The sequence below is a fragment of the Erpetoichthys calabaricus genome, chromosome 6 (genome assembly GCF_900747795.2).
Source record: "Erpetoichthys calabaricus chromosome 6, fErpCal1.3, whole genome shotgun sequence".
Taxonomy (NCBI): Eukaryota; Metazoa; Chordata; class Cladistia; order Polypteriformes; family Polypteridae; genus Erpetoichthys; species Erpetoichthys calabaricus.
This window is the reverse complement of record NC_041399.2, coordinates 2,039,336-2,056,889: the sequence shown is the minus strand read 5'-3', so window position 1 is coordinate 2,056,889 and position 17,554 is coordinate 2,039,336. Positions and strand designations below refer to the sequence as shown.

Genomic DNA, 17,554 nt, shown 5'->3' with positions numbered 1-17,554 from the left:
TCTAGATTTACTGAAATCATCTTTGCTTTAAAATGTCATGAGGAGCCAGCAAAAGTTCTAAAGATGATAGCCGTTTACAGGAGTACAGCGCACACTCCTCTTTTGGGATTTAGCTTTAAACTTGGGAACCAAAAAAAAAAAAAATAAAATAAACCCCATATACACACACTGTACTGATAATGGGAAAAAACAGCAAACCGACGTACTGTATACAGCAACTGAGCTGTGAATTGAATGCGGGCTTCCATGGAGTTGCATTTTACTAACATGAAGCACCTTCAGCCCTGTGCCTGAGGAGGTATACAAATAATATTTTAAGTAATAGATAAATAAACTTTATTAGTCCCCTGAGGGAAATCTGGCCTTTTACAGAGCTTCATTGAATAAGTTAATAAATAGATAAAAATATATATGTATACACACAAAAACCATGGTCTGAACACACATCAGAATAGCTAACATGATGGTACACATTGCTACAAAAAATAAATCTGTAAAACCCTTCATATACATAAATATATATACATACACACAATTTTATATATATATATATATAATTAGTCTACTACAATATGACCAAAAAATAAATAATACAATAAAATGTAAATGTAAGAGAGCCTTTGTATTCAATCAGATTTTTAATTTTCTGGAAACGTACATTCAGACTTTAATAGAAAGAAATATTTATCTCAAGGGCTGAAATGTCATCTCATATGGTCACCACTGCCAACATCCCGGCTGCTACAAATTACAAGGTTCTGCAGTGAAAACCCAATCAGTAATATAATAAAGTGCCACACTTAAATGAATTGAAATAAAAGATATCTGAATTTTTTAAAAGTCATACATTTCATACAAGTTTAAAAAACATAAAAAAAGAAGGCTATCCTGGTGCAGCCATTTGACCTCCACAGTGTGTGCTTCACAAAGGAATACACTTTTGGCTGTAGGCATACATTCCCAATCCAGCAAAAACATGTGAAAATACCAATTTACTGGATAAATAAAAAATACCCTTTTTTTCAACTGTTCTTTTACACAGCTATATCATATAAGCAGAAGCCATTCTTCAAAAAAGAAAAATTAATACAAAAAAAAAAAAAAAAAAACACCAATTGTTGCTCTGACACAACATAAAAGGCACTGCATTAAAAAAAAAAAAAACATACACACACACACACACACAAAAGTAACACTGGCATCATTAATCTAAGCAGTTATAATTTACTATTCAAATCAAAGGCAAAAATAAATGCAATTTGTAGAAGAGTGAAGGCACTCTTGTTAGGGGAGCCTCAATTAAGCACAAGAGTAGCTTTCAAAACAAGACAAAATAAAATGGAGGAATAAATACTCTGGGGTAAGAGGTACTTCAGTATCACAAATACAAAAAACATTTAGCTGGTTTACAAATAAACATGTACACATTTGCTGAATTTATGAATGTACTTTATATAAGCTATCAATCAATCTGCGGTGGCAGGAATTTAATAGACATTACTAGTGCCTAAAATATTTTATAAGTCGCTCCAGATAACAGTATGTGCCAATGCAAATAAATGTAGATGTAAATAAGTGTTTTTTTCTTAAAAAACAAATTGTTTTCAGTAAGGAATGCTGCTTTTTTTGTCATTTATGCATTTCATAATATGAATCTGAAATCATATTTTCCTTTTGCAAATTACTCAACTGTAGTAATGCAAGATTTTTTTAATTTCTAAATGGCTTTAGTAACACCATTTACTTATACAGTACATTCTCACACAACAGCGAGTACATTATAAATAGTAAAAGGAAAATCAATTAACAAAAAAGTAGAAAAACAGGTTAAGCAGAAATGGAAGAATCTCAAATAAAGGTAAACATAAATTAAAAATTACAACTGAATCCAAGTAGTTTCTAAGTCTCTAATTATTTACTTATATTAGCAAAGCAGACAGTTACTTTGCCAATGTATGCTACGGTCAGATGGCCAGAGAAGACCAGAAAAATGAAATCTCCTGCCAGCGACAGATAAAGTGTTCAGCATTCTGAAAAAGACTTGAACTGTGAACTGGCCGTCCAGGTTCATTTTAGTATTGTACAGCAAATGTGTTTGAGTGTAGGCTTAAATACTCACATGACTGCTTGTCACTAATTCTTCAAGAATTATATATATATATATTAACCTTAAAGCTTATCAAGCTTTAGGTGCCCCTCTAAATTATTGCAAGCATATGGAGTTTCTCAGGAAACCAGTCACCGTTATGTAACATGCGGCACACACAGCTACAGAATGTGTACAATAGCCAATTATCTATACACAGTGGCTTTATTTTGTGGACCTCTGTGTTGAGTACAATGATGAGAGGAATTATTTGGACTATATGATAATAAAGAGTCCTGCAGAAATAAAATAAAAAGAATGTAAGAAACTGACAGAAGTAACTTAATTTAAGCCTTTTATTAGTATATCTGGTATTTTAGAAATGGGTACATAAACAATGTGCCAACGGGTACATAAGCCAAGTTGCTTATTTTATTCCCCCCATCAATTCCCCTCAAAGAACACGCACGCACGCCCATTAAATAATAAAGAACACATTATATAATGCTATTTGCTATGCGCTAAGAAGGCTTTATTTTGTAAGCCAAGGTTTTGATTAACTGTTAGCTGGCGACTAGAGACAAACGGTGTGGACTGGGAGGACGCATTCTTATAGCGCTGCTTTTAAAAACATCTGTTAAAATTTTGTGCACATTTCCCCCAGACAACTCAACACTTTTTAATGTTATGAGATCAAATACTGGGAAATCACTTATTTAGAAGCATAACGAGCGATTGGAGGAAACGGTTCCAAATATTAAACGAATGAAAAAGTCCCAATTGCTTTTAACCACTTGGACTGTTTTTCCTTTTACATGCATTGTTTACAGAACAAAAGGCTAAATCTCAAATCGTCCGAGGAAAACTGATTAAGTCGCTCTTTATTTAAACACAAGTATATACAAACCGTCCCGCGGACTGAAGTACTGGCGTCTACCTATTTGCAAATTTAAACGTAGTAAAACCAAAGGATGAATTATTGCCACGAATTGCGGTTTCATTACATTCGCAATACAAAATAACGACGCCTGAAGAGGATTTTCCCGCCCCTCCTCCACTTTCAATTTGAATATTATTTATTAAACACCAATAATCACTTGCTAAAAACAAACTTTTCTTAAAAAGAGAAACATTTTATAGTTCAGGCTGACTGCATAGCCAGACAGAGGAATCGGATTTATTGGTGGCCCGAACGAGCACATGGCGAGGGGAATAGCAGCACCGAGGAAGCCGTGCGGTTGTTTTTCACAGCTCGGCTCGATTCACGGCTACTTTCTTTATTGCGATTTTATTGCGAAATCCCACGGTCTTCCAACGTTATCCTAAAATGAAATACAACACATCTAAATATTTCAGCAGCGCGACTTTTCTGTCTGTAGGAAAATTAAACAATGGCGGAAAAAACTGCAATTTGAAACGAGTCACAATATCATCATATCGAGAAACTGGGATCCTCGCCGCAGTAATAAGGACGAAGAGTCACTTTTTCTTTTTTAATGCCCAGTTTGCTATAACGTTTATATATTCTACGGATTTGTTTTTTTCATGTTCAGCATTTCTTCGGTGGGAATCTGCGACATTCCCTCGTCTGCTAATGGCTGCTGTTTCCTAAAAAATGCATCAGAAACACACGTGAAAGTTTCGAATATCCTGAAGGTTTACATGACACGTAAAAACGAAGCAAACTGTTGATTTTACGTCTCAAAATAAAAGTGCGATTTTTCAGATTTATTTTAACCCTTTAGCTTTAAGGTATACCGGTAAGCGCGATCGCCTTCACAAAGTTGTTTTAAAGTTTTAGGATTTATTCAGTGTATAAACACACTACAGACGCACCTCTAATAGATAAAATATTTACAAACGGTCGAGATTATTATTAACACGATAAAAATACAAACGATCGCATCTACTTTGGGCACGCTAGGTTTGTTAACTAAAATGCAAAATTAAATATAAACAGAAGCCATCAGAACAAAAACACTCGTCCCTGAAGCAGAGTTTAATTATGATTTTTAAAAATCAGATTGCTACAAAATAGTCTCAATAAAATACGGTGATTGTTTGTAGAACTGTTACGTGAATGGACTTGTAACCGCATGTATTATTTAAGCGCTTATTTTACAGGAGATTCAGTTCACTTCGAGTCTTTTCGGCCGATCCTAACGTTGCCTGGTTTTTCGATTTGTGCAGCCGAAAACACTTTCGCCTCACTTTAAAGACGAGTTGCAAATCCAGTTAATTAAAACACGCATATTTATGGATTTAAGCCTGCGTATATTTATGCATCGGTAAGGAAATCGAGGCGTTCAATCGGTGCTGCACTTCTTTCGATTCTAAACTACTAGGGAGAGACTCTGAGGAGCGGGCCGGCCGGCGGCGTGCTGGGCATCGAGCTGTCTGAACGACCGTGTTTGGTTATAATCTGTTAAATACAAAAAAATACTGTTCAAATTGCGCTTCCATGGATGGCCCCAAAAGAATGCATGTTTACCATCGTGGTCACAAGAATTATTTTAAGAAAATAAACAATTGTACAGTAAAGCGATAAAAAAAATGTGCTGAAACACTGCCAAGATCTGGCTTAAAGAATCTTATAACGTTCACCTTACACTTAAAAACGAAACAACTGTGCGTAAGCACAGCCCTGGCGTCCCCCGTGTAATGGCTTTTTACTCTGACGAATCCAAACCGCGGCAGCACGTCAGTCTTCTTGCTTAGACTCCGGGCCAACGCGCTGTATACGACCCCATTTTGGCTCCTCCACTGCTCGATCCAAAATGGCACCCATTTCCTTGCCGCGCCGCGCCTCCCGCGCTCTCGGCACGTCCGTCCCTCCTCGGCCCGCCTCCCCTCCGGCTTCACAAAGCGTTAGTGCGCACGCGCGCGGCCCGGGCCGTTCCATTCGCCTGGCGGAGGAACAGCCAGTGCGTGCCGAACGAGCGCTCGTGTTCGGAAATGCGAAGAGGGGAGTTGGTGCACTCGCGGGGGTGCCAGCGCTGAACAACATGGCACGACAACATTACGGAGAGTAAATGTGCTCGGGGCGGCTTTGAGCGCGAGGCGAGTGCCAAAAGAGGTCCTGGTCGCTGCAGTGTTTGTGCTTTCTTTTAACCATTAGATGGTATCCAGCGAGCTGAGCCTGGCAGTGGAGGACGACGACTTGTCGAGTAATATGAAGGAGATGATTGGAGGCTGCTGCGTTTGCTCAGACGAGAGAGGCTGGGCCGAGAACCCACTGGTTTACTGTGACGGCCACGGATGTAATGTCGCTGTTCATCAAGGTAATGCTACCATGGGTTCTACTTTTATTTACTCGCTGCTTGCATTGCTCATTGTACACAGCCTTGGGGTTCGCCAAGGTGAAGGCTCGCGGCCTGATCGCTCGTTCGGTCACTGGAGTTGTGAAAGGGGACAGTGGGCGACGTGTTTATTGTGAGGGGGAGGGGGGATGTCATGTGACGCGTGCGCTCGCTCGCACTCTCTCTACCTGCAGCCCCCCCTGGAAGCCCACTTGTGTGCTGCTGCAGCTTCGGCTTGACAAGGACGCGACTTTGTACGGGACAGGCCGTTCGGCGGCAGTCGGGTTACTGCACGGCAGGTACACACTCGGCCTTTTCCTCCTTGTGTTGTTTTATTGTGTTCCTCTTGCAGCGCAGACATGCACGAAGGCAGAAACCGAATGTGAGGAATTGCACAACTGGTCGTTTTGTCTGTTTGTCTGGCTGCCAGCACCTTTTTAGCCAGAGCGCAAATGACCTTGTCACCTGGTTCAGTGATTTCGTTCAGGCAGGCCATTCGCCCCAACTCGAATGTTGAGCGAAACGCCGTGACTGAAAGTCGTTTGCTGGATTGACACGAATGCCTAAACACGCCCTGTGTCAGCCTGGCCGCGGATGATGTTTGTCTCACGCTTTGCTTTTTTAGTTTGCTGCAGACTGGTAGGGTGCGGAGAAATTTGTGCCGTATCGCCCATGTAATGCTGTCTTCTTCTGCATGTCCTCTTGTTCATTTTTCACTTCATCTGCATCATTGAGCATTTAGCTTGCATTGTGCCACAACCTTGTTTTGCACAGTGGCATCTTAGTCACGTAGGCCACGGATTGACGTGGAGGAGAGGACTTTTAATAGATTTGCGTGCAGTAGTGCGTTTGTTTTCAACCACGCCATGAAATCTACTGTTCATTCTTATGTTTTTATAGCATTTGATTTGTTGTGCTGTTGGACAGCTTAGCTATTAGCTGCACAAACGAGCATTATGGACAGAATGGTCTCCTGTAGTTTGTCAGATTGCCTATGTCCTTACGTTCTTATAAGAAACTGGTAGTACAAATTTGAATTGTGTAGATGTGCTTGCAGTGCATTTTAAAACGTAATAATGTGCCCATGTGCTTTCACAGCGTTCTTAATGTATATACTGTATTTGTACTTGTTAAGTAACAAATTGTATTGTGTTTTTCCTGTTATGCCAATTAGGCGTTGAGAAAAGAGTCAATTCATGGTATGTGAACATATTTTATTAAATATTTCCGACGGACCACCTCTAATTTGATCATTACTTGCTGAAAATATGTCATTGTACCCAGTTAGAAGAGTGTATAGTTTTTAGCTTGTGTGTTTATTAGTTTGTGAGATAGAGAGGCTTTAAAGGGGGTGTGGTAATTTTACTGCAAAAACGAGTGCTACTATAAAATGACAGTGTTCCTTAAGTCATAACTTTTGAAGTGTTTGTGCTAGATGTATGAATATTTTCATGGATTGTTAATTAACATTAGATGCCTTTAACTTCTAAAATAGTTGGTTCACAGCTGCAAATTTGTATAGGAGGTTTCTTTTGTGCTCTAAAGCAACTTTGGCTCTGTACATCTCCTCACCAAACCACATTAGATATTTCAAATTTTTATAGGTATTACTTATGTTAAGGTTCTTCTTTAGCATCAAACAGTATAAGTAACTAGCAATTAAAAAGGCAAATAATATATTAGGTTATATATTGCAAACTGTAGAATATTAATCAAGGCATCTTATGCCCTGACTATATAACACACTAGTGAGTAGGTATCTGGAGTAATGTGTGCAGTTCTGGTCACACCGTTACAAAAGTGACATAGCAGCACTTGAATTCCACACCTATATTTCAAAGGAGTGTTGTCAATGTATGAAAAAGTCTACTATAAAAACAATGATATAAATGGAATAAACATGTGTTCATCAGTAAATTCACAAAATTAGAAGTTGGTACTTTGAACCACGCTATATTTACTCATGTGACCAACATGCCATGTTATATAACTTGTAAAGTGAAATTTTTGTTAAGGTTTACAGTTACCCTACTAGTGAGGATGTCTGTTGTGTCTGTCTTGTTGATACTCGGAAGATTATTGATGCACCACTTACATCAATGGACAGGTAGTGATGTGAAAAAGGACATCTGCATTTTTCAAACTCTGAAAGTAGAGACATTTCTTTGCAGTTTGTTTAAATTGTAGAATCGGGTCTAGCAGGATATGGACTAATTAAACATTGACTATTTAGACATAAAATACATATTTGAATTCAGTGATACTCATGTCAATTATCTCTAGCATGCCACTGTACTTTGAATTTCTTTGTAGTACAACATAGCATGTTTGGTATCTTAGTAAGTAAAGTTCTGGATCAAGGTACCAGCTTTATATTTTGTGTATTTACTAATTAAAAAAGTTCTTCCTAGGGATGTAGTTCTTTTTATGGCTGTCGTACACAGCCAATATGAATTTGGAATATGGTTGTGAAATGACTTTATCCATTTTTAATGCCCCTTTAATCAAAGCTTGATTTCTTCCAGATGGAGCCGTAGTTGTTGAGGAAGAACTATAACGTGTAATACCTGTCAACATTTGAATAACCTGATGTGGTTTAATACAGAGTTATAGTGGGCCAAGATTACTGTAAAGCTCAAAAAGATTTTTTTATTATGCAATTTACAGCAAGTCATCAATTGGCAATTGAGGATCAACTATTTTAGAAGTTAAAAATGTCCAATATTAAAGAACAATCCTTGGTATTTTCATGAATCAAACCTTAATAGTTTAAAAGTTATGCCTTATGATCCCTTTTTTTTTTAACCAATGATATTAGGGCCACAGCCCTTTTTAAGGTTCCATATCTCAGAAACCAATGAAGACACAAGCATAAAATTTGACTCACGAGTTTTTGGGTACAACATTATTATTTCCATAAAAGTATAAAGCCAAGTGGAGACAGTTATTTGGATGGTCTCTGTTGATTTCACTTTGACTGACCCAATGATGATGTCATTTGATATGTGCCTGTAAAAAGGGTAGCCCGTGTGGCTAATGGACAGCAGTACAGTATATTTTCACATATTGACCTTCGACACACAGCATCTTTTGCATGACTCTGTGTGCCAAGGTTTTAATTACTGACAAATAACTTGGAACACGTTGTGATGGATAAATTACACTAATAGCGCATTTTTACAGAACTATGCAAGATGCACTGTTCAACTGAAGTCTTGGATGAATCAGTGTTTCCCAATACATCCTTTTTGTCTAAATATAGTGCTGTTATAATAAATAGGTAAGCTACAACACAATCAAAACTTTTGGCTTAAATATTATCCACTAATACAATGGATGCACTTACTGCAGAAATATACAAAATAGCATACACAACACTGAAAAGAACTGCACATTAATTTAAAGGGCATTTTCTGTAAAATGAAGCAGTGTTCATTTAAGGAATGCTTGCAAAACTATAGTTTCAATCTCTCAGTGCCCATTACATCAGAAGAACTTTATTCTCTGCAGTCTGGATACTAATATGGTACACTGATATATATATTTTTCACCTTTTTGCTCCATTAATAAATGTGTGTAAATATGGTTTTTTATTTTATGAATATCCTGAGTGTAGTGGTGCAGACACATGTAAACCATTCTCATTTTAATTTTATCCCAATTGCAGCATGTTATGGCATTGTACAAGTCCCTACAGGACCCTGGTTTTGTAGAAAATGTGAATCTCAGGAGAGAGCAGCTAGGGTGGTAAGTGCAACTATTCACCTCTATTTATAGTCAAGGATAAGATTTCCCTGCATTATTATTTTTTGTTGTTTCTGAATCCACATTCAGTTTTTTTGATAAATTGAATCTTTCTTGGTGGAGAAGACTAATGGTGCTAAGCTGAGGTTGCTTGTAATCATACGTCTGTCACTCATAACAATTGTTACATTTTTGGGTTCTTTGTTTATTGTCTCCTTTAAGTTCAGGTTTGAATATGGTCTGATACGATTCTAACGGTCCCTTTAGTAAAGTTTCTAATATGTATAGTTAGAACATATAGTATCTGAGATATTTATATTTTTTTCTGTTTGTCATTGCTATCCAGACTATGCTTTTTTTGGGAGGGGTGGGGGGTGTCTACATGTTACTGGTTTATCAGTACACCTTGAAAATTTACATTCATAGTTCTAATATTACATAATCATAATGGATGGCCTGCTGAAAAGGCTGTACATTAACACTATATGGAATTTATACACACTCTGTTTAATATTAAAGTTCTTGTGGCATTCTAGCACACAATGATGGAAATGGCTTAGTTACATAAAAATGTTCTTATCTTGCTGTTGAGAAAATAATACACTATTCTGTCAGTAACCCAAAGGCAGCCGTAAAATCACAGCTGGCACTTGCTTAGATTGTTCCTCCCCCTTTCAAGTAATTCATAGGCAATGAGCCAATAACATTCTGTAGTAACGCATACAGCAAATCTGTCTTTATACCCAGCGAGAATAAAGGCTGTTTAGAGCATTCTTGAGATGAGCAGTGTAAATGACAACGTCCTGTTTTCTCGCTTTTTCCATGAATTTCCGCTACGTTTCTTGAGATTAGTATTCTTCTGTTTTTAAGATCTTTGAAAGCTTATTAGAAAGTGAACAGTAATGCTTCTGTGAGCCATTTACTTAGTCAAAAGTATAACTTGTGCCTAGTGCTCCACGAGGATTAGACTAACCTATTACCTCTGAAAGATAGTGCTTAATATTTTTAGTGTTGCGTATCCGGTCTTGTGCCTTTACGTAATTTGCAGTAGGTATGGTATACTTGGCATTTTTTAAAATGACGATTGCTGTGTTGTTTTGCATGCTTTGATTAATGAAGCAGGCTCAGTTATGAGGTGTACCCTTGATTCATTGGAAGTAGTAGCAAATCAGAAAATGAAAACAAGACCTGTGACTGTTATAGAAAAGGCCACACATTCTCTCTCTGGCATGCAAGCATTAAGTACTTACAGCAAACAAATTCTGGAAAAGTGTGTCAAGAAACATTCCTGGGGCTCCTTCACACCAATGGTAATGTGCTTTTGTAATGCCTCACTATGGCTGTGATTGCTTTTTTTACCTGGTGTGTATTTAAGGGGGTGGTGGTTATGTTTATTGTAAAAAGCTACATTTCCCCTTTGGGACAAATGTATAGTTCTCTGTATCTATCCATCTTACCTCAGTTTGGCAGTAAACCTCAATATCCAATTGAGTCTGGCTGCTGACCTTCACTGGCAGACTCCTTGGTCACATAACTATGTGACATCATTCAGGGGCTTGTGGCTGTCAATGTCAAGTACAGAGTAATGTTGGATCCGTACTAAAAATTTGACATTGGTAGCGATACCAGCTTTTGGATCTGAGAACCTGTGTCAAAATTGTTCAGAAGCAAATAACTCCAGATCCCACCAACCCTATCTTATTCCACCCTGAAGAGTTGGGCGCATAGTTGCATTCCTCTGTGGTGCATCATGCCACACTACCACTTTCCTCTTGATTGCAGGAAGTGTGCAGTTGTTGAAGCAGCGAGTCTCCCAATTGAAGTCCCAATTACTTTGAAGCAATTGGAGGGCCATAAGAGTTTGTGTTCTCTGTGAAGTCCTGATCGTGTCAAAGCCTCTGGTTTCGTTTCATGAATTGCACAATGTGGGTGTTACTCCATGTTTGCAATACTGAATGTCGAGGGAATGGGATTGAGAGGAAAACTAATGTTTAAGTTACTACAAATCCTGAAATGCTTGTACAATACCATTTTAAAATTTGGGGTTTTCTGTACTTTTCCAGTACCAGAATACTATACAACCCTAGTGAAGGATCTAAAACAAAGCCTAATATAATAAATTAATGAGTGCACAACTGCAATAAATAAGATTACTATTTCTACTGTAGTGGAAACCACCTTTAAACTAGTTTTACATTACGTGTGTGATTAATTAACTAATGTCTAAAATCTAAAAGTACTGTCCTGTCAAATATATTGTTTCCTGGAGACAATATCACAATTTAATATATACTATAATATTTACATCACACAATGATGCAGTTTAAAACATGCCTTGTTAAGTTTGGCAACTTAATATTTTTGTAGCGCTTGCTTAAGAAAGGTTCTGCAAATGCTGTTATAATAATTAAAAAAAACAAAAATAAAGTCTCTCTGCATATCTCCAGTTGCATACCATACCCTCTGTGGCTGCACCAGCTGATAGATAGATAGATACTTTATTAATCCCAAGGGGAAATTCACATACTCCAGCAGCAGCATACTCATACAAAAAAACAATATTCAATTAAAGAGTGATAAAAATGTAGATTAAAACAGACAATAACTTTGAATAATGTTAACGTTTACCCCCCCGGATGGAATTGAAGACTCGCATAGTTTGGGGGAGGAACGATCTCCTCAGTCTGTCAGTGGAGCAGGACGGTGACAGAAGTCTGTCACTGAAGCTGCTCCTCTGTCTGGAGATGACACTGTTTAGTGGATGCAGTGGATTCTCCATAATTGATAGGAGCCTGCTGAGTGCCCGTTGCTCTGCCACGGATGTCAATCTGTCCAGCTCCATGCCTACAATAGAGCCTGCCTTCCTCACCAGTTTGTCCAGGCGTGAGGCATCCTCCTTCTTTATGCTGCCTCCCCAGCACACCACTGCGTAGAAGAGGGCATTCGCCACAACCATCTGATAGAACAGCTGCAGCATCTTATTGCAGATGTTGAAGGACGCCAGTCTTCTAAGGAAGTATAGCTGGCTCTGTCCTTTCTTGCACAGAGAATCAGTCTTGGCCATCCAGTCCAATTTATCATCTAGCTGCACTCCCAGGTATTTATAGGTCTGTACCCTCTGCACACAGTCACCTCTGATGATCACGGGGTCCAGGAGGGGCCTGGGCCTCCTAAAATCCACCACCAGCTCCTTGGTTTTGTTGGTGTTCAGGTGTAGGTGGTTTGAGTCGCACCATTTAACAAAGTCCTTAATGAGGTTCCTATACTCCTCCTCCTGCCCACTCCTGATGCAGCCCACGATAGCAGTGTCATCAGCGAACTTTTGCACGTGGCAGGACTCCGAGTTGTATTGGAAGTCTGATGTATATAGGCTGTATATACAGAATATATATGTATATACCGTATATACAGTAGCAACAGGACCCTAAATGCTTCTAATAGAAATGAACATAGTATTTTTACATTTTAAATTGTCATTGTCTTGTGGAAATGTTAATATTGTAACAGTCATCTGATTGTTCTGAAAATGGGGGTGGGGCTATATAACTAATTGACAGCAATATATCCTTCAAGTACACACAGCACTGCATTCCACAAGTCTTGGGAAGGGTCACACTCCATTCTACAAGTCTGAGAAGATTCAAGAATACAGACAGACATTCATTTGAGGTTGGGAGCATGCACTGATACAGTATAACCTGTGCAGAGCATGATGATAGTTTTTGGTGAATCACAGGGCAAGAGTGTGACAGTAGGAAGGACAATCAGAGTTCCTAACCATGCCACACAACTGGGGACATGGCAAAAGTAACTATCAAATGCTGTTTGAACATTTGTTACATTGTGTGTGTTATATTGTTGTGCTTATTGACTGCAACCCCCTTTTTAAAACATCATCCTCTTTTGTATATGTATATGTGTGTGTGTGTGAGATATATATGTATGTATGTATATTCTGTATATTTTAAACATCATCCTCTTCTGTATATGTGCAATGCTACCTGTTAACAAAATTTAATCAGTTGAAATGCAATAAATTACCTAAAATGATGAAAAGGTAAGCAGTAAACTGTCAGAGGTTTACTTTTAAAGTTTAGGGTAGGAAAAATTGGAAAAATAAGAAATATCAGAATATTAGGAATATGGGCTTTCTTCAGGGAACAACTATTAGATAGATCTTTATTGTCATTGTCACTTTTTTTTTTTTGGGTTGCAACCTACAGATGTTTTGCAGAGGTTATAGTAACAGTCTGTTCCAACTCTTTTTTTAAGACAGACTGAGGGTTTTAAAGTAATCAAGAGAAGTTGGGACACCTGTGCAAATTATTTGTTTCAGCTTGCAAGAGTTAATTTGCTTTCATTGCTGAATGGAGAGAAGTGACACTCTAAGGATGACCGAGGTCTCCAATAGTGCAGTTTGCCTGTCTGAGGTAGTGTGTTGTGTATATATCTAGAACTGGTTCCCTACCCTGTACTGTGCTTTGTGGTCATGATCTCCACTGCCACTATACCAGGGTATTAGGCAGCCAGCGAGTTTGAAGTTTCTTGTATACCTATGGGCACTGGTAAACATTAAAGAAAGCTAGAGATGTCAATTAAAATTATCTGAACATTTAGTTGATTTGAGGTTGAAAACTGATCAGGGAAAAAAAGTAGTGGTTAGCTCCTGAATCCCACCCCTTCCTATCCCTTACGCACTTTACAGTGAAAACCTTATTTCAACATAGCCACCTTGAACATCTATAGGTTGATTTCTGTAAATCAGATTTGCACAACTGAGTCAAAATTAGTGTTCTAAATTAAGTGAGCACTAGCTGTCCCAGGTAAAACAGGTTTGGAACCATTCCTTACTGGTTGTCCTCATTTTTCCCACTCTGATGATGCACATAAACAGAATTTATAGATACAATAAGTGTTCCTGCACTGGAAATTGCACTTTGTGTGACACAAAGTCAATCGGTGAGCAAAGAAAGCTGTGTGAAAGCGGGCTTTTGTGAGACTGAGATACTAAATTGAGTGCCTTTCATATGTATCTATTGTTGATGTTTGTGAGCATGGTGAGGTGGTGGTGTTTAGTAGTTGGGCAGCTTCTTCTCCTTATATGAATGCAGATCATTCCATTGTTCAATGTTTTCATTTTTGTACAAGAAAATGTTGTGTTTTTTTTTTTCTTCCTCCAAACATTGCAAGGTGAAGGTTTTGTACTGTTGAAGTTTTCTCTTTTTGTTCTCACTGTATTGCATCTTTCTGAATTAAGTCATCCAGCCCATGACTGTGTTTAATGATGTTTTATTTTTTGTTTCAGTAATATGAATCCACACAATTACAGTACAGTATATTCTAGTAAATGTGAATGCAGTCATTGCTGTTTTAATGGAGTGCAGTAGTGTCCCTCCATTTCAGAGTAGGTAGTATTACTCAGTGAAGGAATGATCAACATTTCGAAATATAGTCATCTTTTTGCACGTGTCACTTACTTTTAGGCATTTGGTGTATGGGATGTGCTTGCATATGCGATTTAACTAATGCTCGTTGAATTATGCAGTCTCAAAGTAGTTATGTATCTAAGTAAAGTTTTTACTCTCTCCACCATTTAAATTCTTTATTTCTTTATTCCCCTTTTCACACATTGAACTGATCCATTTTTTCCCTACAAGGATATTTTTGGGAGTTTTCCCCTGTCTTCTTAGAAAGTCAAGGCTGGGGTTGGGGGGCTGTCAAGAGGCAGGGCCTGTTAAAGCCCATTGCGGCACTTCTTGTGTGATTTTGGGCTATATAAATATAAATTGTATTGCAATGTAAATGAATAAGAGCAAAAAGAAACCAGCTGAATCATCTGTTTTATAATCCGTGTTGCACCTGCCTTAGCACAGAACGATGGAGAACCTGAGAGCGCGCAGCCAGAGTTTGAAGAAGAGTGAGGCGTCCTGGTAGTAAACAGGAGAAGACATACTGCCCCTCTGAAACCCTGCCTCTTAACATCTACACACCTACATAAGAATTAAACATGAAATAAAATGCTGAGCCTTTCTGTCTTGCTAGTAGCGGCACAGTGCGGTCCATGTAATCTTTCAGTTCTCAGTGGCATACACCAAATTAAGATCCATCCATCGATCCTCTTCCGCTTATCCGAGGTCAGGTCGCGGGGGCAGCAGCTTGAGCAGAGATACCCAGACTTCCCTCACCCCGGCCACTTCTTCAAGCTCTTCTGGGAGAATCCCGAGGTGTTCCCAGGCCAGCTGGGAGACATAGTCCCTCCAGCGTGTCCTGGGTCTTCCCCGGGGCCTCCTCCCGGTTGGACGTGCCCAGAACACCTCACCAGGGAGGCGTCCAGGAGGCATCCTAACCAGATGCCCGAGCCACCTCATCTGACTCCTCTCGATGCGGAGGAGCAGCGGCTCTCCAAATTAAAATTAAAATTAATTAATTAAAATTACCAAATTAAGAAGAAAATTAAAATTGCTTAAACCTTGATTGAGTTTACAAGCATTATGTGGGGGGTTGGGGTGATCCTTTATCAATCGCTGTGATTCTTGTATGTTTTTTTTTTTTTGTTGTTTTTTTCAAACCGTTGCTGTTATATCTTTGAATTTGATGTTATAGGTTGCATCAAGTAAAAATAGCTGAAAATTTTTTATTTGTGCTTCATTTTAGGCTGTGATGCAACAAAATGGAATATTTTCAAAGGGGGTGATTCTTTTCTATACCCACTGTAGAAGCGAGAAACCTTATGATCTGAAATCACACCTCATGTTCAGTTAATTTTTATTTAGCAAGCTGCTGCGTAAGGTCTGTTTGCTTTTATATTGATTGGCATGAAACATTTATGAGAAAAGAGAAGATAATAGTGTTTGATTAAAAAAAGAAAAAACAAGGATGTGAAGCACTTCTGGATGTAGCTCTCTTTTTTTAGTATTTGAGAACTGAAGAGGGTTTACTGTATTTTAAATGTGAAAATGTATGAATAACGCTTTGTCACTCATGTCAATATTCATTTGTTTTGCCCCAGCAATATTAAGCACAAATTTGCATGTATCCAGACAACATTTTTGAAACCTGAAACCATTCCAAATGAAGTTGTTGGTTGATAGCACCACTTTAGACATAAGGACTTGACCAGGACTCCGTGTGTAGATGTGTGTACATGCCATAACCGAGCAAAATATATTAAAAAAATTCTTTCCTAGAGCTATATGTGTTTTTTTTGAGTTCTGTTACTTTTAGGGAAGTTTCTGGATTCTGAAGTATCTTTGTCCTGTTAACTAATTATTCTTCTTTGTACAAATCTTGTGTGTGTACTTAATGATAGCACTTAGTTTTTGGATGTTGCTTCTTTGTTTGTATTTGTGTACCAGTGCCTTATGTTTTGTACTTTTCCTGCTACAAGTGAATTTCCCTCTGGGATAATAAAGTCTACCTAACCTAATCCTAGTCTTAATAGTGGCGAGTGCCGAGGTCCACATTTTCAATTAAAATGAAAATTGGGGTGAATTTAGTTAAGTGTTCATCTTATTAGTTGTCATAGATTGTCAAATTTTTGCCCTTTGGAATGTGTTTTCTGCTTTAAGATAAGTAAATGAGTAAGAAAATGACTGATGTAACATTAAGGTGTGTTTGGAGACTTGAAACTAACAGTTCTAAAAGTTAGGATATTTTTAAATTTTCTAGGGACTTTATCAAAGAGTTCTCACTCTTTATTTAATACTTTTGTTCCAGTGAATCATATTCAAAAGTAACAGTGGCAATAGAATGCAGTTACGTGTTAGGTGGGTACATAAACTTCATGTTTTTTTTTTTTTTTTTTTGAACAGCAATTCACACTATGATTTAGTTGAAAATGGAGCCTAAATAGGCTTGTTGCAGCTGACATTGCTTTCATAGTCGCCAGGAACCAACTCAAGAGTTTATATATATATATATATATATATATATATATATATATATATATGGTTGAAATAGTTTTACTGTCAAATAAATGCAAAGAGTACACGACACGTGTTTCGCCCTCATTCTGGGCTCATCAGGTGTACACACTCCACTGCACTCCCTTTCGGGAATCGAACCTCGGACGTCAGCGTCAGAGGCGATGCCCCTAACGTTGCGCCACGGCGTGTGGTTCGTTTATTTGACAGCATGTAGATCGGGGTAATTACATTCACGGCATTCGAAGTCTGTGTCACAATCTGATAGTGTGGGTGGTTACCTACCAGGTAACGCTTTGTGGTTGGCCAGCAATCTGCTAACATCCGCCACGGTGCCCTCAGTTTGTGAAGAGCAGATCATAGAATGGTTGAAATAGTTTTACTGTCAAATAAATGCAAAGAGTACACGACACGTGTTTCGCCCTCATTCTGGGCTCATCAGGTGTACACACTCCACTGCACTCCCTTTCGGGAATCGAACCTCGGACGTCAGCGTCAGAGGC

At 38.3% G+C, this 17,554-nt stretch overlaps 1 protein-coding gene across 11 annotated transcripts in view; it reads left to right on the top strand.

Annotated features, from left to right (window-relative positions):
* The window catches only part of mllt10 (MLLT10 histone lysine methyltransferase DOT1L cofactor), a 193,445-nt gene that overhangs the window by 39,309 nt on the left and 136,582 nt on the right, over window positions 1-17,554 (top strand). For 2 of the 11 annotated variants that reach the window (XM_051929241.1, XM_051929242.1), the window contains exons 2-3: window positions 5,205-5,367; window positions 9,053-9,132. In XM_051929241.1, coding sequence (XP_051785201.1) covers window positions 5,205-5,367; window positions 9,053-9,132 — 243 coding nt within the window. The other 9 variants (XM_051929243.1, XM_028803345.2, XM_051929244.1 and 6 more) reach the window with 8 other exon arrangements.